General features: G+C 42.4%; 2 protein-coding genes across 2 annotated transcripts in view; one reads left to right on the top strand and one right to left on the bottom strand.

Annotated features, from left to right (window-relative positions):
• Window positions 1–1,048: 1,048 nt before the first annotated feature.
• Window positions 1,049–20,194, bottom strand: LOC117510174 (alpha-1-antitrypsin-like protein CM55-ST). Its single transcript, XM_034169795.1, has 6 exons — window positions 20,118–20,194; window positions 10,937–11,567; window positions 10,760–10,830; window positions 6,487–6,683; window positions 1,380–1,527; window positions 1,049–1,294 (listed from the first exon to the last, which is right to left on the bottom strand). The coding sequence occupies exons 2-6, from the start codon at window positions 11,559–11,561 to the stop codon at window positions 1,109–1,111; spliced, it is 1,227 nt and encodes a 408-aa protein (XP_034025686.1). The 5' UTR covers window positions 11,562–11,567; window positions 20,118–20,194; the 3' UTR covers window positions 1,049–1,108.
• Window positions 20,195–25,819: 5,625 nt separating this feature from the next.
• Window positions 25,820–26,853, top strand: part of LOC117509925 (alpha-1-antitrypsin-like protein CM55-ST) — a 30,263-nt gene continuing 29,229 nt past the window's right edge. Inside the window, 1 exon segment of the mRNA XM_034169540.1 lies at window positions 25,820–25,972. Coding sequence (XP_034025431.1) covers window positions 25,820–25,972 — 153 coding nt within the window.

Below are 26,853 nucleotides of genomic sequence, written 5' to 3'. Positions count from 1 at the left end.
TCCTGCAGGTGCTATGGGGTATGAGGTTGCTATGAAATCAGGGCTTGTGCGTTGTGACGGCGCTCTGCTATACCTCTGCCACATTAACAGGTATGTGTACACATAACCATGTTCTGATCTGTGACAGTCAATGATGACATGCAGAGTGAACAAAATCACACACAAACTTAGGCTACTGTTCAATACAAATATTCACAGACCTCCACATGTGGCCTATAGTCTCAGGGAAAAAAATGCCAACAGCAGGTAGAGAAAAAATCTTTCCCCTACCATTGATGTCTTCATAACAGCACAATGCGCCTGTTGTTGTGGTTAAGAGCAAAAGCATCAATGATTTGGTTGCTGTCTAAGGCCTGTGTTCTCCGAAGGTTAAGTGCCAGGAGTGCCAGGTCACTAGTTTATCCATCCCCACTGCTGTTCCTCAGGTAGTTCTTTAGGCAAAACAGACTTCACTTCTTTCCATTTCCACTCATGGATGTTTGGCCAGCAAAAACTGAACCATTTCAGCAACTTCAAAGAGACTACTCTCGGCAGCGGTGGTGAACAAGTGGTTTGTGCACTTGGTTTCAGTACACAAGGTTCCTCAAACCCCACCCCTGCCACATTTCTCCATGTAATGTGCAGTTGCGTCAAGAAGGGTATCTGGTCTGGCTTGGACTCTGAGCAACTGATCGAGCCTGAATGCTCCTGTTTTGGATCCGATGAACTCACCTCAGTCATTTTATCCTGGATATCTGAATCCTACATTTCGTGCAATGAGGCCCTGCTCTTTGTTGTTAGGTTTGTCTTTTTTTGTTGTTGTTGTTCCTACCTTGTCCATGGCTGCTGCCTCTGCTTTATCAGTCTTTTGGTTCTGCCCGTGTTTTGTTCACATTAAATTATTCTGTACTTGGTTGCTTTTGAAAAGTGTTTTCTGTAGAATGTCCCCTTCACTGACAAATTCATGATTTTATTTTAAGAGTCAGTGAATCTTCAGTCATTTAAAACTAACTGAATGGGTTCCTGCCAGGTTAATAATTTTATTCAAAACTGCAAACACACTCAAACAACAAAATACTGTACTCAGAATTTAATGTGTTGTGCTTGAATGAACACAGTGTTTCCATTTTCAGAGAGTTGGGTTCACAATCTTGCCCATAAATAGGAGATTCTTTGAAGAATTTTCATATATCATGACCACAAATGGTCGATTGAACTTCAGCGGAAAGAAAATGGTCTTTCCCATGGCCACTCCTGTGGCAGCTGTCGAGGTGGCTCCGGCCTCATCAACATCCAGAGTGGCTTTATGTGTAACCTAAAGGAGAATGAAAGCAGAGTGAAATGAAAATCAGAAAACAGAAAGACGTGAAACTGCTGTTTCAACAAAACTATAGTTGTACCTCCGTGACAAACAGATTCTCAGACTCTGAGATGCCAGTAAAATTTGCTTGAGAACCAAACATGTCTGTCATTCCCATTTCACTCAACACGGCTGGCAGCTTGTATTCAGTCTTGATGGAGAATTTGGGAAGAGATACGTCACACTTTCTATAAAAAAAAGAGGCAGAAAATAAGATAACATACAGCAATGATATACAGTGGGGAAAATAAGTATTTGACCCCCTGTCAGTTTTGCAGGTTTTCCCAAAGAATGTTGAGGTCTGTAATTTTTATCGTAGGTACACTTCAACTGTGAGAGACAGAATCTAAAAAAAAAAAATCCAGTAAATCACACTGTTTGATTTTTAAATAATTCATTTGCACTTTATTGCATAAAATAAGTATTTGAACACCTACCAACCAGCAAGAATTCTGTCTCACACAGACCTGTTAATTTTTCTTTAAGAAGCCCTCTTATTCTGCACTCTTTACCTGTATTAATTGCACCTGTTTGAACTTGTTAACTGTATAAAAGACACCTGTTCACACACTCAATCAATCACACTCCAACCTGTCCACCATAGCCAAGACCAAAGAGCTGCCTAAGGACACCAGGGACAAAACTGTAGACCTGCACAAGGCTGGGATGGACTACAGGACAACAGGCAAGCAGCTTGGTAGAAGACAACAACTGTTATGATTATTTAATAGAAAGTGGAAGAAACACAAGATGACTATCAATCTCCCTCGGTCTGGGATTCCATGCAAGATTTCACTTTGTGGGGTAAGGATGATTCTGAGAAAGTTCAGAACTACACAGGAGGACCTGGTCAATGACCTGAAGAGAGCTGGGACCACAGTCATAAAGATTACATTAGTAACACATGATGCTGTCATGGTTTAAAATCCTTCAGGGCAGCAAGATCCCCCTGCTCAAGCCAACACATGTCCAGGCCCATTTGAAGTTCACCAGTGACCATCTGGATGATCCAGAGGAGGCATGGGAGAAGGTCATGTGGTCAGATGAGACCAGAATAGAGCTTTTTGGAATCAACTCCACTTACCATGTTTAGAGGATGAGAACAACACAAGAAAACCCAACCGTGAAGCATGGGGGTGGAAACTCTGGGGGTGCTCTTTTGCACCGTATTGAAGGGAGGATGGATGGGGTCATGTATTGCGAGATTTTGGCAAACAACCTCCTTCCCTCAGTAAGAGCATTGAAGATGGGTCATGGCTGGGTCTTCCAGCATGACAATGACCCCAAACACACAGCCAGGGCAACTAAGGAGGGGCTCCGTAATAAGCATTTCAAGGTCCTGGAGTGGTCTGGCCAGTCTCCAGACCTGAACTCAATGGAAAATCTTTGGAGGGAGCTGAAACTCCAAACCTGAAAGATCTAGAGAAGATCTGTATGGAGGAGTGGACCAAAATCCCTGCTGCAGTGTGTGCAAACCTGGTGAAAAACTACAGGAAACGTCTGACCTCTGTAATGGCAGACAAATGTTTCTGTACCAATTGTTGAGCTCTGTTTTTCTAGGGGGTCAAATACTTATTTTATGCAATAAAATGCAAATTAATTATTTAAAATCATACAATGTGATTTACTGGATTTTATTTTTAGATTCTGTCTCTCACAGTTGAAGTGTACCTATGATAAAAACTACAGACCTCTACATTCTTTGTAGGTGGGAAAAGCTGCAAAACTGACAGGGGGTCAAATACTTATTTTCCCCACTGTATATCCTCCTGACTACCAGGACACACACACACACACACATATATATATATATATATATATATATATATATATATATATATATATATATATATATATATATATATATATATATATATATATGATATTTCCAGAGTATAATTCATACCGGCCCACAAATGCCCCTTTAAGAAAAAAAGTACAGAAGTTGCACCGGAGTAAGTTGCATTTACCACTTCATACAACAAAAAGCAAAATGGATTTAATCATGGAATTATTTAGTTATAAGGTTATAAGGGACACAGCTAATGAGCAAATTAATGTTACTATACGAGGCAAAAACATGAGTAAACTGCTGCTTTCATCTCCTAAACAGACGATCATGACGTGAACGTACAACGCAATGAAATGTTTGAAAACCTTTTTCTTAGTACATTTTTAAAAGATAGGCAGCCAGTCTGCTCTGTATCAGCCTGATCCCATCAGATCTCAGAAGCTAAGCAGTGCAGGATCTGGTTACTACTTGGATGAGAGACCTCTTTGGATCACCAGCGGTTGTCTGTGTTTATCCAGGTAAAATTGGAGTTGCATCAGGAAGAGCATCCAGTGTAAATCTTATGCCAAATACCAATGCGAATCTGGCTGTATCTGCTTTCATAACCCTGAACAAAAATGGGAGCAGCCGAAAGGACAACATTTGTAAAAGATAACTCGGCATCAAGTTATTCCTGTTGAAAGAGTTGTCCTTGTATGTCCAAATAAGGTTTCATCCAAATAGAATATTTCACAAATAATGAATGTTTATGAGTTCAATGGTACAAATATTTCATGAGGTGAAAGCTGGAACATACCATTCAACGAGGCGAAACCGAGTGTGATGCTAGGTTACACCACACTCATGGGGCACTTAGGCGCTTTTCACAAACAGCTCAAATGTGGTCACCTGCTGTCTATTCTTGTGCAGGGAACACAAATAGCCCCACTTTTTCTAAGTGCCCGGTGAGTGGTGTTAGATGTTCGTGTGTGGCACATGGAATTTGGCCGACACCTGCCGAGAGAGGGGTCAAATGGGCACTCACAGGGCATTTGTTGTCTTTCAGCCATTTGTGTGCACAAACGGTTGTGGCGGCTGCTGTACGAGACGTTTGAGGCGGCTACGATTTTTCACGAGTGGCATGCAATTCCTCCTTTTTTCATTGGCTTCAATCGTGTTATGTGTTTAGGGGCCTTAAATGCAATGCAACACAACTGAGGCAAATAAGCCATGTCACGTGGCATACAACGCACCAATCAAATGACAAAGATCTACTCAGCCGTTACATAAAAACAAATATATAATAGTCCCTCTTGATTCAAAGTGTGGTTTTAAGCCCTGGTCAGACTGAATAATAAAGCCACGAATAATGAGCCACAAATGGATTTGTCAGAAATTTCAGTGATTATTTGAACAATGAGCCATGTACGAGGTCTGTTAGAAAAGTATCCGACCTTATTATTTTTTTCAAAAACCATATGGATTTGAATCACGTGTGATTACATCAGACATGCTTGAACCCTCGTGGGCATGCGAGAGTTTTTTCACGCCTGTCGGTTACGTCATTCGCCTGTGGACAGTTTTTGAGTGAGGAGTCGTCCACCCTCTCGTCATTTTTTCATTGTTTAGGAATGGCTCAGAGACTGCTGCTTTGTTTGATAAAAAATTTTTCAAAAGCTGTAAGGCACAACTGAGTGGACACCATTCGATAAATTCAGCTGGTTTTCGGTAAAAATTTTAACGGCTGATGAGAGATTTTGGTCTGGTAGTGTCGCTTTAAGGACGGCCCACGGCGCCTGACGGCGATCTGCGCTTCGAGGCAGCAATCTTCTCTGTTCTCTCACGACGTCCTGGGTGAATTAAGCCTTAAATTAGGATGTTTTCAGGTCGAAACAGGCCGACGACGGCGGAAGCGCTGCGCGACATCCCGCTCTGTGGGAAGTCCTTACAGCGACATAAACACCCCATAATCTCTCATCAGCCGTTAAACTTTTCACCGAAAACCAGCTAAATTTCTCGAATAGTGTCCACTCGGATATTCCTCACAGGTCCAGAAAAATTTTTGATAAAGCAACGCGCGGCGTCTCGAGCAGCGTGTGAAACAAAGGAATTCAGCAGAGAGGGCTGAACCACATCTCACTCAAGGCCTGCCCACAGGGAAATGACGTCACCGACACACGTGAAAAAACTCACGCATTCGCACGAGGGTTCAAGCATGATTGGTGTAATCGCACGTCATTCAAATCCATATAGTTAAAAAATAAATAAAAGTGTCGGTTTCTTATCTAATAGACCTCGTATATTATGTTCTTCTGAAGGAATTGCAGAAAAAAAAGGCTTGTTTGTCCTTGTAATACCCTGTATGCAAATCGCCCCACGCTATTTTTGCTAAAGTTTGAACTTCACAAAATTAGCGCCACGCTCAGAGATGAGGTCTGACCAGGGCCAAGAATGACCAAGAAAGTTTTTTTTTCTTTGCCTTTCTTTTATTTATTTATTTATTTTTGTTGTTCTTGTGGTCCTTTGACTGCTGTCTTCCGTTTAAGAAGATTCGGGCTGGTGTGAGAAGTGGGACTGGGAGAGCCGCCCTCCCTCCCCCCTCCAGCTGGTGGGGGGCACGGGCCACCAGGCCCACTTCTCAGCTGCCTCAGCAGAGGGTGGCTGGGGTCCGCAGGGGAACGGGTCCAGCAGTGAAGGCGCTGGACACCCAATGGGGCCTTCTCGCAGATCATCCCATCTATGGTGCCCGCCAAGACCCCCATTTTGTGAATGGAAGACACACTCGATTTTAAGTGAGTCTCTTTCCACAGTGGAGTCAGCTGTTGGTGAATTTTCTACGCACAAGACACAGTTTGTGTCATTCGACAGCACGTTTCGCTGTTTGGTGAAGACATTTATTCATAATTATTTGCTTGAAATGAGCATGAGTGCTTATTGTATTTTATATCTGGAGCCCGATGATCGCCAAAGACTTATGGAAAAGCTCAAAATAGTGAAGCCATCACGATGGATCATACAACAAGTGCTTTAAGTGTTATCTGACTCTGTTTTTAAAGGTGCGAGTAAGACTCCACCTCTCTCATTTATTTCAAAAAAAAAAAAAAAATCAGTTTCATGTTGTGTTTCTTGTTTGAACTGTAATGAAAATTAATGTTTGGGAATTGTAACTTTTTTCAGAAAATAAGTTGAATGACCTCTCAAACTAGTAAAAAAAAAAAAACATGACTTGTACTCTTTAAAATACAATATATATATATATATATATATATATATACACACACAACCTGACATGTTCCAACATGCAGCAGCATTGGTGTGTCTGTAGATTACATTATCAAACAGTTTGAATCACTTCAAAGAGAGTTTGATGCTTTACTTTGTGGTTGTTTTTTGTAGACATTCGGTGAAGCTGTGTTGACACAGGGCTTCTTTCTCCAGTTTAGCCATGTTTTCAGGCAGCAGCAGCAACATGGAGAAAGAGTCATTGAAGGGAAGGCGTAGGACAGACGTGCTGATATTGTCCACGTAATGGGTGTCAAACTCATCTATGACATTCATCATCTGAACTGGAACCTGAAGATAACAATATGAAAATGAAGAGCCTTTCAATGAAAAAAGTAATAAAAAAGAACAGAGTTATGTGTTTTGTTTTGTTTTTTCAATATGCCAATTTCTTTGTAATTGCTCAATTAATGGTTTATAGTGGACTACATATTTTTTTTAAACATATTCATAAAATTTTTTTATGGTTAGCATAGTATTGTCTCATGTTAGCTACATTTAGCTTTGTTGCATATGGTAATGCTAATGCTATCTCAAAACACTAACCACAGATGCAGTGACCACGTGCCAATATTCACCATCAAGATTACATATGGTAAGAACAATTAGTGTGACCATATTTGCTAAATGTTATCATTGATTTGGAGCCAAAGCCAAACAACAAGCCATTGGCAGTTTCATTAGAAGGACTAAAACATGTTCAAAGAGGTTTAAAAAAGTTAAATTGAAAATTAGCTTATAACCTTGTAATGCAACAGTTTGAAACCAGTTACAACCAGTTTCTGAAAAAGTAGCAGATTCTTACACTTTAAGCTGGAGAAAGATAATATGTGACATGTCATGGTCTGCCTTTGTCTGCCTCTCTCCTTCCCTTTTTAACCTCTTGTGTGTAGTTTGTCTGTTTTATCCTCCAGGTGGCGCACTGCAGAGCCAAGGAATACCTGTAGCTCATCTTCTCCTCACAGCTGACGCTCATGAGCTCCTGATCAGGAGCCGGCTAGTTAAACCCCGGCTCTGAGCTCAGGCTTGACCAGAGTTTTCCATGACCCTGACCAGCCGGATTTGGCTCTTCCGTGAGCCTTCCATGGCCTTGACCATGCCAGATTCTATACGTTGTCATTCCTGCCGCTTTCTGAGCTTCCCACAGCTCATCTCCAGGTAACCTGGCCATCTCTAATATCCGTATTAGAGCTCATTGATCTTTTGGTGTTTCCAGACAGTTTCCTGCACGGCTCCCATGCTGCATGCTCCTGGCTCCCACGCCACTCTCTGCCACTCTCTGGAAGTCATCTGGTCTCTGGCTCACAAGTGCACAGCTCTGTCAATGTTAAGCTAGGTCTGTGAGATCCTGTTCTCATACAGTTCCTGTTTGTGACTGTGCATGACTAAGAACTGTTTCCAAGAACTGTATGAACTCTGATGCAGAACTTTCCAAGTCGTTTCTAAAGCCAAGTCCTGCTTAATTGTAACTGCGTCACCAGACCTGCAGCACTTGACCTCTGAGGATAATTCATGAACTGTGAACGTTCCTGCCTTATGCCTACAGTGAACTGTTTGTTGTTAAAGGCTTCATTGTTATGAGTGCAATCACTCACCTCTGTTCTCCTCCGTCCTCCTAGTTCCTCTTCCTCGGCTCTCTGCGTCCCACCTGGCTCCGGTTCCAGCTCCATATACTCCAGGACTCCAGCTCATTCTCAGATTCCCAAGTCTAGCCCTGTGAGCACTGTGGCTCCCCAACTTCCACCACTGTATGTGGGCCTGGTCTCAGCTCAGCACCTCAGTTATTTAGTGTTGTAAAGAAAGCTCTTTTCGTTCACAACCTGTTCTGGTTCTTGCTCCCAGCATTTGAGTCCATCACCTTGGAATGGTCCCGTCCCGTCAAGACCTCTAACCACAACAGGAGACTCTGGCCATAAATATGGAGTCAGCAGGAGTAGACCCAGTCCAGCAAGCTCTCAGCCTTCAAGGGAGATTCCCGGGAGAAATACCACAATCCATGGATTCCATTGGGAACTGTGTTCAGAACCTCTCAGCCCAGGTTACACACTCATCTCTCAACTCACTGTCACTCAGTCAGACACTCGCATGACTCAGCCAGCCGCACAATTCTCATTCCTCCGCCACACCGGCTTCTGTGTCTCCATCTGCCATGCAAGTAGTTCCCTCGTCCACTTCTGTTAGTCTGGCTTCCGAGCCATATATATTTGTCATCCAGAACCTTATGCCGGTTGTGTAGAAATGTGTGCAGTTTTTTTTATGCAGTGTGCTTTTGTCCCCCCCAGAGACCCTTGCAGTAATCACAGGGAATTAATTCCAGGTCCGCATTTTTCTGTCTGTCTTTAGTTCCTTAAGAAAATTGTTTTTAGTAGTTTCTGGGTTTTTGTTCCCAGACCAGTTCCGGGTTTTTGTTCCCGTGGTTCCTAGACCAGTTATTTTTTTGTTAGGGGTCCTGGTGAGTTGAGACATTGGCTGGTGGGTGCTTCAGTACATTTCTTAGTCTGGACTGTTTCTTCGGGCTCCTAATAGTCGCACAGCCTCTGTGTTCTCCGCTGTGGATTTAGAAGGGTCAAATGCCTAAGTTCCCATTCCACTGTGGGCCCTGGAGGGTCGCATGGCCTCTGTGTTCTCCGCCGTGGGCTCTGGATGGTTCTGTCCTGCCCCGTTTAGTCGCCAGGAGGCGCCCTTCCAAACAGGACTGTTTTTCGGACTCCTATAGTCGCACGACATCCGTGTTCTCTGCCGTGGGCTGAGAAGAGTCGCATGCCTCGGATCCTGCTTCCCTGTGGGCCCTGGAGAGTTGCACGGCCTCTGTGTTCTCCACTGTGGGCTCTGGGTGGTTCCGTTCTGCCCTGTTTAGTCACCAGGAGGCGCCCTTTGGGGGGGTACTGTCATGGTCTGCCTCTCTCATTCCCTTTTTTAACCTCTTGTGTCTAGTTTGTCTGTTTTCCCTCCAGGTGGCGCACCGCAGAGCCGAGGAACACCTGCAGCTCATCTTCGCCTCACAGCTGACGCTCTTGAGCTCCTGATCATGAGCTGGCTACTTAAACCCCGGCTCTGAGCTCAGGCTTCACCAGAGTTTTCCATGACCCTGACCAGCCAGACTCGGCTCTTCCGTAAGCCTTCCATAAGGAATCTGTGACCTTGACCATGCCAGATTCTACACGTCATCATTCCTGCCACTTCCATGCACTCTAATGTCTAAGCTTTCCGCAGCTCATCTTCAGGTAACCTGGCCATCTAATTCCCATATTAGAGCTCATTGATTTTTTAGCATTTCCAGACACTTTCCTGCGCGGCTCCCATGCTGCATGCTCCTGGCTCCCACACCACTCTCTGCACAACGTCTCTTTGGAACTCATCGGCTCTCTGCCTCAGAAGCGCACAGCTCTGCCAGTGTTCAGCTAAGTTCCTGCATGTCTGTGAGATCCCGTTCTCACGCTGCTCCTGAACTGTATCCAAGAACTGTTTCCAAGAACTAGTACCAAGAACTGTATGAGCTCTGATGCAGAACAACTAACAACTTTCCAAGTCGTTTCTAAAGCCAAGTCAAATGGATTGCATTTATATAGCGCTTTTCCATCTGCATCAGATGCTCAAAGCGCTTTACAAATAATGCCTCACATTCAACCCGATGTGAGGGTGCTGCCATGCAAGGCACCCACTACACACTGGGAGCAATAGGAGATTAAAGACCATGCCCGACCGAGGATCTTCTGGTCTCAAGCCCAGCGCCTTAACCACTAGACCATCACCTCCCCTGCTTAATTGTAACTGCGTCCCCAGACGTGCAGCACTTGACCTCTGAGAACAATTCATGAACTCTGAATGTTCCTGGCTCATGCCTACAGTGAACTGTTTGTGGTTAAAAGCTTCAGTGTTATGAGTGCAATCACTCACTTCTGTTCTCCTCCATCCTCCTAGTTCCTCATCCTTGGCTCTCTGCATCCCACCTGGCTCCGGTTCCAGCTCCATGTACTCCAGGACTCCAGCTCATTCTCAGACTCCCAAGTATGGCCCTGTGAGCACTGTGGCTCCCGAACTTCCACCACGACATGTGGGGCCGGTCTCAGCTCAGCACCTCAGTTATTTAGTGTTGTAAATAAAGCTCTTTTTCGTTCACAACCTGTTCTGGTTCTTGCTCCCAGCGTTTGAGTCGATCACCTGGTAATGGTCCGGTACTGTCCGGACTAACCACAACATGACCTCTGCTCATATATATGACTTTTTCAGTTAACAGATGATTTTTAGAGCTGACTGACTAATATTTCAGCTCTGTCTGTTTATATAATATGTACTGACTGATAAAGATCAACTTTACTTATCACGAAGGAACTTGTCTAAAACTAAAAAGTAATTGAACTTCAAACCTGATGGGTGGCATTAACAAAAAATGGCTCCTCCTTTGTGTTTTCTGGTATGAATGCAGTTTTCCACTGTCCTTCAAAACAGAGATGAGAAAAAAGCACGATTGGATGATTAAAAATTACAAAAGTGTATTTGATATAAATAGTGATGTCAGTGGTTTAAGACACACAGTCTCCTACCTTTGAAGTATATAAAGCTGAGGAGATACATGATTGTGTTTGGATTCAAACTTGTAAGAAACTGGTCTATCTTTCCGTGGGTCTTTTCATTCACATACTTGTTGATTTCATTGACAGCTTCTTCTGATTTGGTGAAGTCAACATTGAACTCATCTGCAAAGTAAAACTTCTTCAGGGACTCCTCAAACTCAGGCTTCACCTTGAAGTTGTCATCCACGAACACAGCGGTTCCTTCATCGATGACATCATGGGATGTCTCGTTTTCGAAAACAAGGCTGTCATGAAAGGACTGATCTACATGTTTTTGTGTCAGTCCAAGTTTCTCGTAGAACAGACCACTGAAGATTTGTTGGTGGGTGTTCCCCTTTGCCCCTGTAGCCAAGGCAGACAGGGCCATAGACACGCTCCTTGGTGAGAAGAAGACATTCTTACCCTCTGACTCAGGCTGAGCAAGCAACTTCATGAACAGACTGCAGGCAAACTTGTTGTTTGCTTTGTTGAACAATGGCAAACTGCTGGTATTACTGGGATGTGCAGAGTCATGGTCATGGTCTGTGCCTGAGTGCCATCTGCCCATGCAGATCGTTGCTGATAAGATCCAGACACACAGGACTGTGCGCATCATGGTGACCTGAAACAAATATTAGTGCAAATGTTAATTACTGAGTTAAACAACATCTATTATAATGCATGAAGGTCACATTGACAAGAATGTAGTGACTTTTGTTTCTTCTTATTCACTTCATTTGGGACAAGCAGGGGTGGTGGCCATGTGGTTAATATAATTGGTTTCAGTGTGGAAGGTTCCTGGTTCAAACCCCACCCCTGCCACATTTCTCCATGTAATGTGGAAGGGAACCCGGCATAAAATTTATGCCAATTCCATCTCAGATTTGGTATGGTGACCCACTTGCAAAACAAGGGAGCAGCTGCAGGGACTTACTTTTAGGAACAAACAATAACATAATTACATGAAATTTTCATTCATCAATTATTAATTATGACTTAGTATATTCCCACAAAAGCAACAATGGTGTTCTGGATATCTTTTTTTTTTTTCTGGCTGAACTGATATCTGTAAATTTGGGGACGGGGGGATTAATCCTCCTGCACCATTTTTGTAGTTTTGTTCGGCTCATTTGACTGGCCTGACTTTAAATTCAGCCAGTTTGATAGGAAATGTGTTCTGGACTGCACTGTTTGGTCTGTGTCTGCAGAATAAATGTCTTCCTAACACGATATCAATGTGTTTGTATTCCATTGTGGAGTTTTGGGCAGGTCTTTGTGCTGTGTCGACTAAATTAAGTATTCTTATAGTTGCTGCATTCATCATGAAGGCATTGTGATAATTTAAGGGTCCGGTCACAGGGCACAAGGCTTTAGCTGAACGAAGGAAACAAAGTCCCAAAGACACAAATCGTCAAGAAAAAGTGGACAAATGAGCCTGGACTTCTGCCATCACCAAAAAGCCTACAAATGCAGAGCGCATGAAAGGCTGAAACGAAACCGAAACTAACAAAATGAAACGAACAGCAACCTTGATGCTTTAAACAAAATCAAAAGGAAGCACCAGCATGTGATCATTTCTGCAGCACGTCTGTGATGTCCACAGCCACCTGCAACTGTGTTGTCTTGACAACATGTGTGCGCACACGCACGTTGCAGCCAGAGACGTTGAGTGGCTGGAGACAGAGAGAGGCTGGAGGTTTGACAAAATTGGACGACAAACGGAATGTTGACGGTAGGTGAATTACGCAAATGATGAGGAACTGTAAAGACAGAAAGCAAAACAGAATATGGATGAATTGGGGTTGTCATCAGGACTGGTTCAGATTTTTCAACAGCTTGAAAATTTTGACAAAGCACCATGGATGAAGCTGGACGATGGTTAAACGATGTCTGAAGCCAAAGGGCATTTAGTAGGTGCTGATTGTATTTTCAACCCAGTCTCACGGATTGTCATGATTCAGCAGCACAAAATATACATTAATCTTTTGGTTCGTCATATTGTCACAAAAAGTGCAAAATTTTCATCATGGCAGCACAAATTCATTCTAATTCATTCCGTGATGGCTGCACAAAATTAAAAGTGCAGCGGGGGGTCAGGGCTGGTTATGGTTAGGGTTAGGGTTAGGAGTAGGGTTAGGTTATGGTTAAGGTTAGGGTTGGGGGTAGGAGTAGGGTTAGTAATAGTGAGTTAAAAAAAAAAGCCTGTTTGTACATCCGGGTCATTGCAGTGACGTCCGGCAGAAGACGGAGCGCTCCCGTCTTCAGTCTGATCCCACATTGAAATTGATTTTATCTGTTAGTAATGTTACTGTTATACACATCCTGGTTTCAGCATCCAAAAGTAAGCAGCAATGACTGTGAGATACAGCTCTGCATGCTCAGATCAGCGGCGACATCGATAGAGGGCAACATTCTTCCCCGACGCCTCGCTCTCTGCCTCCGCTGCGCTTACTGAGTCTGCGTGCTCGATAAATGCCGGAGTGGGCCACTCACATCGCCCCCGTGTCTGCTGTGCAGCCGGCATCACTTCCCTGTCTACTGAATGGAGGTGCAGCCAAATAGGCAAAAGTCCAGAGAATACGCTCACTGTTTTGATGCGGAGTGGCCGGTGACACCTGTTGCTGCAAGAACAGACTTTCCGCAGCGCCACACGTCTCAGTAATCGGAGCCGCAGAGCTCCATGGCCGCTGAGAGAGGTTTATATCTTTTTAATGACTTGGATTCTTTGCGGGTCCCGCCTCCGTACCCCGCGACGGTAACACCGCAGGCGAAAGACAGTAGATTTTCATTGCGACACCACTCAATCAAATGGGCGTATGAAAAAGTCCCCCAAAATAATTTTCAAGCACAAATAAAAGAAATGTGTACTCACCAAACATGCCGCAAGACAATATGAAGTTTTAAAAAAGTAGATCCTTCCGTATAAGACAAGAAAAAGGTGCAGATGCAAACTGACGTAAATCCACAAATTACAGTTGGCGCGCGCAATGCATGCTGGGATAGGGTCTTTTCCCTGACATCTCGGCTGTGTCCCGGATGTGCTGACAGTTTTGCGGAGGGCTAAATTTTAGCTGTAAATTTGTCATTTTTAAATGAAGATTTCTCCGTTGAATGACAGATCTGGGCTTGCAGATTTACTTTACTACATTCAGAAGGATCTTATGTGTAAATATAAGTCATTTTTTGGTCCAAAGATCTGACTGCATTTATTTCAATGCAGGTCTACTTTAAAGGGTCCCTGCCACGCTATAACGTTTTTACATATTCTTGAAGAATAAAAAAAGTTTTTTTTTCCACATGTTGTCTTTGTTTTTTTTTTTTTACCATAAAATTACACTGAACAAGTATTTAGACGTTTCGTTATCCATCTGAGAATTAGAATTTTCCGCCTCTGAGTTGACCTACGTTTTCGCTGCGACGGCTGTGACGTCATTCGAGTAGATGTCTCGCAGTGCCGCTCTGTTTACCAACACGGCAGACACGGACAGCGAAGGCATAGTGCGCGATTATAGCGAAGATTTAAGTGACATATCGATTGTTTTTGAAGAAGATGAGGAAGTTTCTGATGAAAGGAAGCCATGGTAAAAATAATGGGTGGCTCCAAACCGTGTATGTTCCAGCCGAACGCAACAGACAGAGGATGTCAGCTGACAGCAGCAGCGTTGAGGAGGACGATATAAGCTGCTGAATGGTTTGTTCACTCACCACTTTCTTATAAATGATCATTTATTCCTGGCACGGTGTGTTTGTGTATGAAAAAGAATATTTGAGCAGCACAGCGTGCTTAAATTCAGGAGTTTGTTCTAAAATCACTGAAAATAAAGTTTCTGTACATTCTGTACATATTTAATCATTTATAAGTCAATTTCTTGTGATTGCTAATTCTACACTTTTTATTCAAAGCAAATGATTGCAAATCTTTATCTGAAAAGCTGTAGACCCACATGGGATGGGAAAAAAAGGTTTCTAAATAAAAGAAAATTTTACTTCTATATCTGTTGTCAAATTTTATCAGGCATAATATTGTAGAAAAATGTTTATGCTAAATGGAGACTTTCCTGTCTAAAATACACATACAGAACATCTGTAATCATTTTGTTTATTTATTTTTTATTTTTATTTCCTTTATATAGCGCCAAATCACAACAGAGTTGCCTCAAGGCGCTTCACACAGGTAAGGTCTAACCTTACCAACCCCCAGAGCAACAGTGGTAAGGAAAAACTCCCTCTGAGGAAGAAACCTCAAGCAGACCAGACTCAAAGGGGCGACCCTCTGCTTTGGCCATGCTGCAAACGTAAATTACAGAAATAATTCACAGAACAATTCATGGACAAATATATAAGAATTGCTGTTGGTGCACAGGACAGGAGGATCACCAACACAAACACAACTACCATCTCTGGATGGAGCTGCACCTTAAACAGAGAAAAAACAGAATCAGGCATCAGAAAGACAAAAAATACTGTATAATTTGCCAGCATTAATCAACAAGAAAAACAGAAGAAATACTAAGGTGATCGCCGGCCACTAGCCCTAAGCTTCACTAAAAGACCCAGAATTTAGGTGAAGTTGAGGCCGCGACCCACTCCAATTATTAATAACATGAATTAAAAGAGTAAAAAGCGTAAAACAAAATTGTACCAGTATGCTAGCCATATGAAAGGGAAAATAAGTGCGTCTTAAGTCTGGACTTGAAAGTTTCCACAGAATCTGATTGTTTTATTGATGCAGGGAGATCATTCCACAGAACAGGGACATGATAAGAGACAGCTCTGTGACCCGCAGACTTCTTATTCACCCTAGGGACACAAAGTAGTCCTGCACCCTGAGAACGTAAAGCCCGGGCTGGTACGTAAGGTTTAATTAGGTCAGCTAGGTAGGGAGGTGACAGTCCATGAATAGTTTTATAGGTTAGTAGCAGAACCTTAAAATCTGATCTCACTGGGACAGGAAGCCAGTGAAGAGATGCCAAAATGGGTGTAATGTGGTCAAACGTTCTGCTTTGTGTCAAAAGTCTAGCTGCAGCATTCTGAACCAATTGGAGACCCCTAATGATCGACTGCGGTAAACCAGAAAATAGAACATTGCAGTAGTCCAATCTAGAAGAGATGAACGCATGGATCAGGGTCTCAGCATCAGCCATAGACAGGATGGGACGAATCTTAGCTATATTTCGCAGGTGGAAGAAAGCAGTCTTAGTAATATTTCTAATATGGAGACCAAAGGACAACGAAGGATGAAAAATTACCCCAAGGTTCCTCACTTTGTCAGTGTGATGTATGACACACGAGCCTAGGCTGAGTGTTAACTGGTCAAATTGATGCCAATGTCTCACTGGACCAAGAACCATCATTTCAGTCTTTTCAGAGTTTAAAAGTAGGAAGTTTCTAGACATCCAACTTCTCACTGCTGCAAGGCAATCTTCTAAGGATTTTATGTAAACGAGATTACCAGCAGTTATCGGCATATATAACTGAGTATTGTCTGCATAGCAGTGAAAGGTAATACCAAAACGCCGCAATATGTGCCCAAGCGGTGCTATATAAAGGGAGAAAAGCAGGGGGCCTAAGACAGACCACTGAGGAACCCCAAATTTCATGTCACTAAGGTTAGAGGTACTGTTACTGTACAAAACACAGTGAGAACGACTGGTCATGTATGACGTCAGCCAAGCAAGGGCACTCCCAGTAATCCCAAAAAGATTTTCCAGCCTATCAAGTAGAATATGATGATCCACTGTATTGAATGCAGCACTGAGATCTAACAGCAACAGAACCGTAGTGGTGTCTGAATCCATTGTAAGCAGAAGATCATTCACCACTTTAGTGAGAGCCGTCTCTGTGGAATGATATCTTCTAAAAGCAGACTGCAGCGGCTCAAAGAGATTATTCTCAGTAAGATAGTCTACAAGCTGCCGTGACACCACTTTTTCCAGAATTTTAGAGCAAAATGATAGATTTGATATCGGCCGATAGTTTTTCAATACACTAGGGTCAAGATTAGGTTTCTTAAGTAATGGTTTAATCACTGCATATTTGAAACATTTAGGAACAGATCAAGAAGTTAAAGAAAGATTAATAATTTCCAGCACAATCGGCCCAAGAGTGGGTCACAGGTCCTTAAACAGTTTTGTTGGTATAGGATCAAATAAACAGGTTGTGCTTTTTGTTGACGTTACAGGTTTCGTCAGCATGTCTAGTGAGATACCATCAAATTCTGTAAATCTAGGTAATACCTCAGTAGTTGCGCCCACCTCAATAGCAGGGTGGCTGGGTTAAGGCATGCTGGGATATGTTCAACCTAATGTCATCTATTTTCTTCTCAAAGTAATCCAGGAAATGTTGTGCTGTAAAAGGAGAGCGAGCTACAGGTGGATGTCCATGAATAAGTGTTGCCACCGTGTCGAACAAGAACTTTGAGTTATGCTTATTTTTGTTTGTACCATTATTTTCTGACAGTCTGGCCCCTACTGAATCCAAAATTTTACCACAAAAATCTTACAGGAATTGTTTCATTGACATACTATACCATCCAGTTAGGTCTGGAGAAAGATGTGCCTTATTAGTAAATCTTCAGCAAAACTGTCTCCACCCCAACATCTCCATAAAAAGTATTCACCCCCTGGGGTTTTGTCACATTGCAATTTGTTTATGCCATTTTAGAGCAGTTCTGTTATTACGTCCACCAAGAACAGAATAAAATCATCTGCGTTTATTTGTCTGTCTGTCTGTTAGCAGGATAATGTCAAAACTAGTGAACGGATTTTGATGAAATTTTCACCAAAGATAGCTATTAGGCCATAGAAGAACCCATTAAATTTTGTAGGTGATCTGGATCTGGATTCTGGATCAAATTTCACTTTACTGTATATAGTCTTTGAAGGATTACTATTAGCAGGATTATGTCAAAACTACTGCATGGATTTTGACGAAATTTTCAACACAGATAGATATTATAGGCCATAGAAGAATTCATTCAATTTTGGGGGTGATCTGGATCAAGATCCGGATTCTGAATCAAGATGCATTTTCTATAGGGTTTGAAGAAATTACTTCACGAATTCTCACCAAATTTTCACAACAGATTTATATACTAGGCCATGGAAGACTCCATTAAATGTTGGAGGTGATCTGGATTCTGAATCAAAATTTCACTTTATATTATATGCTTTGAAAGATTACGTCAAACGTACTTCCCATATTCTCACCAGATTTGCACCACAGATGGATATTAGGCCATGGAAGACTCCACTGAATTTTGGACGTGATCCGGATCCAGATCTGGATTTGGATTCTGGATTTATATAGGCTTTGAAGGATTACGTCAAAACTGCTTCATGGATTCACACCAAATTTCCACTACAGATAGATATTAGGCCATAGAAGAATCCATTAAAGTTTGGAGGTGATCTGGATCTGAATCTGGATTCTGGATCAAGATTTCTCTTTATATAAGCTTTGAAGGATTACATCAAAACTGCTTCAGGCATTCTCACCAAATTTTCACCACAGATAGATATTAGGACATGAAACACTCCATTAAATTTTGTAGGTGATCTGGATCCGATTCCGGATTCTGGATAAAGATTTCACTATATATACGCTTTGAAGGATTATGTCAAAACTGCTTCACGGATTCACACCAAATTTTCACCACAGATAGATATTAGGCCAAAGAATAATCCATTAAAGGTTGGAGGTGATCTGGATCTGAATCTGGATTCTGGATCAAGATTGCTCTTTATGTACGCTTTGATGGATTACTTCAAAACTACTTTACGGATTCTCAACAATTTTGCACCACAGATAAATATTAAGACATGGAAGACTCCATTAAATTTTGGAGGTGATCTGGATCCAAATATGGATTCTGAATCAAGATTTCACTTGATATACGCTTTGAAGGATTACTTCAAAACTACTTCATGGATTCTCACCAAATTTGCACCACAGATAGATATTAGTGCATGCAAGAGTCCAGTTGGAGATGATCTGGATCCGGATTGGCAGATGTCAGAAATCTGTGATTGCGCTTGTTTCATAAATGCAAGATTTCCAACCCCATGTCAGAAAGTCTTGGGGCAATATGTAAAATGCAAATATTAAGTCCCTTCGACTGCTCCCTTGTTTTGCACTTGGGGTCGCCACAGCAAATCCAAGGTGGATCTGCATGTTGAATTGGCACAAGTTTCATGTCGGATGCCCTTCCTGACACAACTCCACATTACATGGAGAAATGTGGCAGGGGTGGGATTCAAACCGGGAACCGGGATCCATCCACACTGAAACCAAGTGCATTAACCACTTGGCCACCACCCCTGCAATATTTAAAATGCAAAAAAAAAAAAAAACCTTTTTCTATTCCCAGTATCTCTACTCATATCAACAGAAGCCTATAATTCCCTCAGCTCAGAGTTGTCTTGGTGGCTTCCCTCACTAGATTCCTTCCAGCATGGTCACTTGTTTTTTGAGAAGTGCCTGCTTGATGCAGATTTACCCAACAGTACCAGACTGTTTGTATTTCTTCATGGCTGATATAAGACAACCCTGACTTGTATCAAGAAGACTGTAAAAATTATAATTTAATGCTTATATTTTGAGTAAATCACCCCATCCCAGTTTTTTTTGGAAAGTTTTGCAGACTTTAAATGCAAGTATGCAGGTATGTACGTATGTATACTAACAAATGCAATGAAGTTGACCAAACAAAATATGACAAATGTGGTCATTCTGTCTGCAATGAAAGTCAAAGAAAATGTAAGGATCAATATGGGGGCGAACACATACATGCACACACAAAATTATAGTCTTGGGATTGTAAACAACAAAAAGCTGTAGAATGGCATGACCTCTATCTATATGTATGTACGAGGGTGGAAGAAATGTCTTTTTTGACACTAAAGGTTGTGTCTCTGCTCTACCTTAAATGTCTACCTGTCTGCCTTATAACAACAGCGCCGTCGGGTCTGTCACTGTGCCGTGCAGTTTTGTTATGAATAGTTATGTCACGTGAAATCTCTCTCTACAGGTAGCTGATTTTGTTGCATTGCTGAAACAATTCAGGCATATTTATTGGATTTATAGATTTTCAGCATGATGGACAGCCAATGTTGGTGGAACATTTAAACAAACATGATGGATCTAAAGGTCGTGTCACATGTGCCAGTCTTACCTTCTTGTCTGGACGAGTCTTCTGCTGACAACACAGCACATAGAAGATGAGCTCTTCTTAAATACTTTCATATCAAATGAACTTTGGTGTGTTTACTCATTTAATATTTGATTGGACTTTGCATTCTTTATTCTGTGCAATCATGAGTGGGAAATCCAAATGAACCCACATCAGCATGCAGATGGATTGTGTAAGGTCAGGTCTGGGAGCATAGACTGATGCTGCATACACTACACAACAAAACAACCCTGGGTTATAGATAGCTAATGGGAAAACAGAAAACCGGCCCATCCACACTTCTCAAACGTAGCCATCTTTTGGTCACAGCCAGGTAAAACACAGTTATATGGTTTCCGAACCACCTTTTCCAAAAATTTGGATGAAATGCTCAACACTGAGATGAGTCTGTAGTTTCTGGCATCTGTTTTTGAGTTCTTTTTGTGTATAGCAATTATTCAAGCATATTTTCGGTCTTTTGGAATAGTGCCTTTATTTACTGAGAGGTTAATTATGTGTGTTAAAGGGCAGGTTATGTACTTGGATCCATGAAGTACAAATTTATAAGGAATTTTATTGAGACTGGATGATTTGTTTGGATTTAAAGTTTGTTTCTATAATTTCTGGACTATAAGCCGCTACTTTTTTCACACACTTTGAACACTGAAATAAAGCATTTACAGTACGTATTTAATTAACAGTTCAAAAATCTTTCTGTCTAACATCTTTCTGTGTAAATATCTCATGTTACAACGTGGAGACCCACAGCTTATAGACAAGTGTGGCCTCTTTTTTCTTTTTAAAATTGGTGGGTGCGGCTTATATTCAGGTGCGCTCTATAGTCCAAAATTTATGGTACATTCTTCCACCTTGTTTGCTTGCATAATATTCTGATTTAGCCTTTGCCAAGTTGTAGTGTACTTGATTTCTATAATATATAAATGTACTATACCACTCTGGATCTTTGGTTTTCCTAAACTTACGACTGGTGTTGTTCCGCTCGCTTACAAGGTGGATGATCTTGCCATCAATCCATGTATCTGAGCTGGACTTAATGAGGAATATCTTCACCGGAGCAACTGTTAAGGTTTGGTGTTATGGAGGAATAATTGATACCCAATAGCAGGTCTGCCCAGACATGAAGCTGAAGGTAACATCAACAACAACAACAATTTATTCATCAAAGGTGAGTACAAACACTTGAGTGACTGGATTCAACTGAGGAAAAAAAATCTTCTCTTCATTAAACGTGAGTTCAACTGAAATACAATACTACCCACTCGGGGTTAGGGGATCTCAGGAGACACAGAAGACAAGACGTCAACAACATTCAATAGACCAGCCAACTAAAGACAAACAAGAGTGACTTTAAATAACAAAGCTCATTAGTGGCAGGTGCAGTATCCAGGCAGGTGCAGGTAATCAGAGACTAAATGTGTAATAACCTAAACAAACACCAGAGAGTGGTAAAACCAAAACTAACACAAGTGACTGAATATAGCCAAAAAGAGACAATGACTCATATTAAGAATTACCCTGTAACTCCTACACCCGATGACAATGAGACAAGAAAAAACGATGAGATGAAGGATGAAGATGAGACGACACAAAGACCATGATAAGAACAGACAAGATACCTAAGAGAGATGATAAGGTGTGACAGAAGATATGAAAACAAAACAACACAAAGACAATAAGCGAAGTGCACATCTCAGGCCGCGCAGTGCATTATGGGCAGGCTAAAGTTTTCAGCTACCAACCCACAAGCTATGCCGGCGGAAAACAGCGAAGAGTGCTGTGATTTGGATCATTTCAACAGCTGGAAAGTTGACGATTTAAAGCGTTTTTGTAAGCTCCGCGGATTGCCTGTTACAACCAGGACTATGTACAGCAGTGGACAGAAATGTAAAGAAGAGCTGGCTGTGCTTGTGTGTGCTGTATCTATACAGACAGTACCGTTAGTGCCGACAAAGGAGGAAGAGCGTGCTGCTGTCAAAAATGACCCGTGCTTGTTGATAGTTGGAGAAAAACAAATTTCTGACCCCTTGAAGGCAACTGACAGATGGTTAGACGAAGTCCAGAGACTGAAACTGTGGATATCGCAGAATATTTGCTAAGCAGGGATGAGAAATTGCTACTCCACCGGCTTCGTAATGACGACAATGACGGTGAGTCTTACATATAACCTCTTTGGTGTCACATTTGTTTTGATAAGTTGACAGACATACAATATGTGCATGCATGCAGTTTGTTTATAGAACATGTCAATTTTACAATATTACGCGCCACATCATTCATGGCGCGACATTACAGTCATATGCCGATGCACGAAAACGGCGGCACGGTTTCAGGATATTGACAAAATAAATGTGCAAGAAACTTACAATTTTAGTCCGTCTTTTACGTCCGTCTGGATCGTTCTTTTCTGTGGCAAAATTGTGTAGAATGAACGGAGTTTTACGACCACATTTCTTCTTCTTTCCGTCTTTGTTTGGACTTGGCGGAGGTTTGCAATCGTGTGTTTTCAGCCAACTTTCAAGCCTATAAATTCCGTTCAAGCATTTGAAAACAGCACAATGCGCCCCTGTCATTGTATGTGTCGCTTAAGGCTTAAAGCCTTTGAAACAATCCCTGTAAGCCTTAACTTTTACAGTCCACTAACGCTACTGTATACGAAATTCAATGGGAACAGTGTGAGTGTGGTAGCTGGGATTTTTGCCCCCGTTTGACCCATGCATGCGCAGATGCGATGCGCACTTTGCTTATAGTGGGCACAAGCCGGATAATGGGGCGAATTGACAGGTACTGCACATGGCCAATCGGATTCTATGGCGACCGCACGTGGTGGAACTTTCACCACACTCTCGGAGCCCACACACACACACACACACACACACACACACACACACACACAAGCAGACAAGAGATGAAACAGACAGAGAGAGCAAGAGAGGCACGGTCACTCACCCTCTCTGAACACAGAAAGATGGTGTGCCTTACACAAAAGGAGGGCAGGCCAGGCACATACATCCCCACTCACAGACCAGACAGGACAGGTGAAGTGAACAGAGGACCTAAAAGGCAAGAGGAGAGGGAATACATGAACAGAATACTAAAAATAACCCAACCAGAACAGAACCCTAACAGGAACCTCACCAATCACACTAAGAAACTTACACTTGAATAATCAGGACTGTTCACCGATTCACAAAATAGCACATTACTCCAGTCAACATTTTGTAGTTTTTGTTCAAACAACTGTGTGATATAATTTTTCATGGACCTAACGGTTTTAGCCGTGATTTGATTAACAACATTTTTATGTACCTTTCTTGTTCAATGTATTGTTCTTGTTCAAGATTATAATCACTGACCGCTATAGGTGACAACCCACTATTGGAGATTTTACAGGGGATCTGATACTATGATGAGATCTATCGTGGTGGGAGTAGTGGAAGTCACTCTAGTGGGGTCAGTGATAATTTGTGTAAGATTAAACATTGATTTAAAAAAAAAGATAAGTTTTTCAGTGGTTGATCTAATACACCTTTCTTTTGTAAATCATATTAAAATCACCCAAGACTATACACTCTGTGGATACAAAACCATCGTAAGCTAAACAACAATAAAAGAAAAGGAAAAAAATACTTCTGTAAGAAGTACAGGAGTCAAATAGACAAACAGACAAAACTATGTTCACTGTTAAATAAATATAGTGGAATGGGGCTGTACAAAAGCATGCAGATGTACAGTGCCTTTCGCTGTAGGGATGATCAATCTGTACTTTGCTGAGGTGTGGTGGGGGCAGGGTAAAAGGGGTCTGTGACATTATATATAAGTCTAACTGTGGATGAAAAGAAGCTGTTTTTGTGTCTTGAGGTTTTAGTCTTGATGGATCTCAGCCGCCTGCCAGAGGGGAGGGTGACAAAAAAGTTTGTGTCCTGGTTGAGAGGGGTCAGCCACAATCTTCTCTGCTCGCCTCAGGGCCCTGGAGCTTTACAGGTCCTGTCGGGATGGCAGATTGCAGTCGATTACCTTCTCTGCTGCGTGGATGATACGCTGAAATCTGCTCCTGTTCTTAGCAGTGGCAGCAGCATACCAGATGGTAATGGAGGAGATGACAAACTCAATGATGGCAGTGTAGAAGTTCACCATCATTGTTTTTGGCAGGTTGAACTTTGTCAGCTGCCACAGAAAGTTGTTGGATGTTGTCTGTTTATGGGGTTTTTATGGGAGTTTGGTGTTTTGTTCCTCTGAATCCCCTTTGTGTTTTTGAGTGCGTGTGTCTCTGATCTCCGCTGTCTTGGGGGCGTGTCCTTCTGTGCACTCTGACTGTCTGGTGGACACGCCTCCTCGGGCTGTCAGTTACAGGGCTGCAGGTTGGATGTGTGTGTGTTTGCACCGATCATCTCTCCCTCTTGGAGACGTTTTGTGTCAGGCACGTTTTGCCTCCTCCTGTCTTATTTGTCTGCATCACCTCTGTCTGTGGTTGCTGCTTTCTTTCTGTGTTTCACCTCTGTCTCTGTCATTCAGTCATGTTTTGTGTTAATGTGGGCGTGGGGTTTTTGAATCAGTCACATATTTGCTTTTGTGATTGTTTTATTTTATTGTGGCTACTAGTCAAGTCTTTGTGTCAGGTTATTTATGGTGAGTGTTTCTTTACTCATTTTTAGTGGGTTGTTTTTATTATGCATTTCAGTCGCAGGTGTTCTGTCTTGTCTTGCTGGGGTTGTTGTTTTCTGTGTTTGTGGTTGCTGCCCTCTAGTGTTGTCTTTTGGTTAATACATGTCATTATCTCAATCTGTATCACCTGTTCCTCTGTGTCTTGGCTGTCTATTTAAACCTCATTTGTCTGGTCTTCCGTGCGGACTCATTACACTGTGTATGGGTTTCCCTGTGTCGTGTTCAGTACATTTTCCCATGGTTGTGGGTATTTCTGTTTTGATTTTGTTGGACTTTGTACTTTTTTTACCTTAGCTGTTTTCCCCCATCCCATGTGAAGGGTTGAAAGTGTATTTTTGTTCTTGATCCTGCACTAGCCTCTCCTAATGTTGGTTTGACACTTGGACATTAATTTCTTGTATTTTGTTGGAACTTTATTTTCCCCCACTCCCTTGGTCGGGTTTGTAATTGTACCTTTGTTATTCCACCTGTATTAGTATTTTTGATTCACGTTTGGACATTAAACTTTTGCATATTTTTGGAACTAACCTTTGAGTCCAGCTGACCTGCATTTCTGGGGTTCCCCAGGTAGCGGAAGGACTCCACAATGGCGGTTGGGGAGTCACATAGGGTGATGGGGTTGACCGTTACTGGAGTCTTTCTGAACTCAACAACCATGTCCATTGTCTTGAGGGCATTGAGCTCCAGATTTGTTCTGTTTTCACCAGGACACCAGGTGATCGATCTCCCATTTGTAGGCAGACTTGTCCCCATCAGAGATGAGTCAGATGAGGATTGTGTTGTCCGCGAACTTCAGGAGCTTCACAGACTGGTGACTGGAGGTGCAGCTGTTGGTGTACAGGGAGAAGATTTGAGCGGAAAGAAAGCTGCCTTGGGGGGATCAGGCACTGATGGAGCATATGTTGTAGACATGCCCTTCCAGCTTCGCATGCTACCTCTTGTTGAACAGGAAGTCAGTAATTCAACTGCAAGTGGAGTTGGGCACACCAAGCTGAGAGAGCTTGTCCTGCAGCAGGGCCGGCATGATCGCATTGAAAGCAGAGCTGAAGTCCAAAAAAAAGAATCCTGGCGTAAGTTCCTGGGGAGTCCAGATGCTGGAGGATGAGGTGGAGGGCCATATTGACAGTGTCATCTACCAACCTATTGACTCTGTAAGCAAACTGCAGGGGATCCAGGTGAGGGTCAGAGATGGCCTTGAGGTGTGTGAGGACAAGGCGCTTGAAGGTCTTCATCACCACAGAGGTCAGGGCGACGGGTCTGTATCATTAATTCTTGAAGTTCTTTGTTTTTTGGGGATGGGGATGATGGTGGAGGCCTTGAAGCATGCTGGCACCTGGCATATCTCTAGTGAGTTGTTGAAGATGCCTATGAACACCAGGGGCAGTTGGTTTGAAACAGTTCTTCAACATGGATGGGGAGACAGCATCAGGTCTGGCTGCTTTGCGTGGGTTCTGTCTCTTGAAGAGCCTGTTAACATCTCTCTCATGAATGGAGAGAGGCTTGGTGGGGGAGGAGGTGCTGGTGGGTTGGAGCTGGTGGTTGTCATTGGGAATGGTAGTGGGACTGTGTAACCCGGCTGGAAAAAAGATAAATAATTTATTTACTTAAAATATTTATTTAATAATTTTCCTTGCGTTGATGTGACGTTGTCACATTTCCAAGTCTTACAGTCACGTGACGTAAAGCAGCTAATCGGTATGGCATATTACCCGGAAGTGATTTACTACCGGTAGATGCGAGGGACGAGTCGGAGGGAAGGTCGCTGCAGGGCGGTACCACATCAAAAGGTTTTGTTTAAACCGCGGAATTGGTAAGTGCGCAAACGTTAGCTTAGCGGATTTGTGTATTTACTATGGACGCGTACTTAGCTTCGTGGCCCATTCATTTCTTATGGAGTAGCACTTAGCATTGTTTGTTGGTGCCTGTTTCTCAAGTATACACCATGAAATGTGATTGCATTCATATTATATATTTAATTAGTCATTCTTTGGTTGTGTTGTTTACTTGTATATGTATTTGAAGGCATTTTAAAGCCCAATTTTTAATATGGGTTGCC

The sequence above is a fragment of the Thalassophryne amazonica genome, chromosome 5 (assembly GCF_902500255.1).
Source record: "Thalassophryne amazonica chromosome 5, fThaAma1.1, whole genome shotgun sequence".
Classification (NCBI taxonomy): domain Eukaryota; kingdom Metazoa; phylum Chordata; class Actinopteri; order Batrachoidiformes; family Batrachoididae; genus Thalassophryne; species Thalassophryne amazonica.
This window is presented reverse-complemented; position numbering and strand designations above follow the sequence as displayed.

Bases quoted from the DNA above. Each gene is read 5' to 3' on its own strand.
- LOC117510174 (XM_034169795.1), bottom strand. From the start codon at position 11,561: ATGATGCGCACAGTCCTGTGTGTCTGGATCTTATCAGCAACGATCTGC. The intron at 10,831-10,936 runs GTAGGAGACTGT...TCTGTTTTGAAG, and splicing joins CAGCTTTATATACTTCAAAG to GACAGTGGAAAACTGCATTC. The intron at 1,528-6,486 runs GTAAAGCATCAA...TTTTTTTTATAG, and splicing joins CTACAAAAAACAACCACAAA to AAAGTGTGACGTATCTCTTC.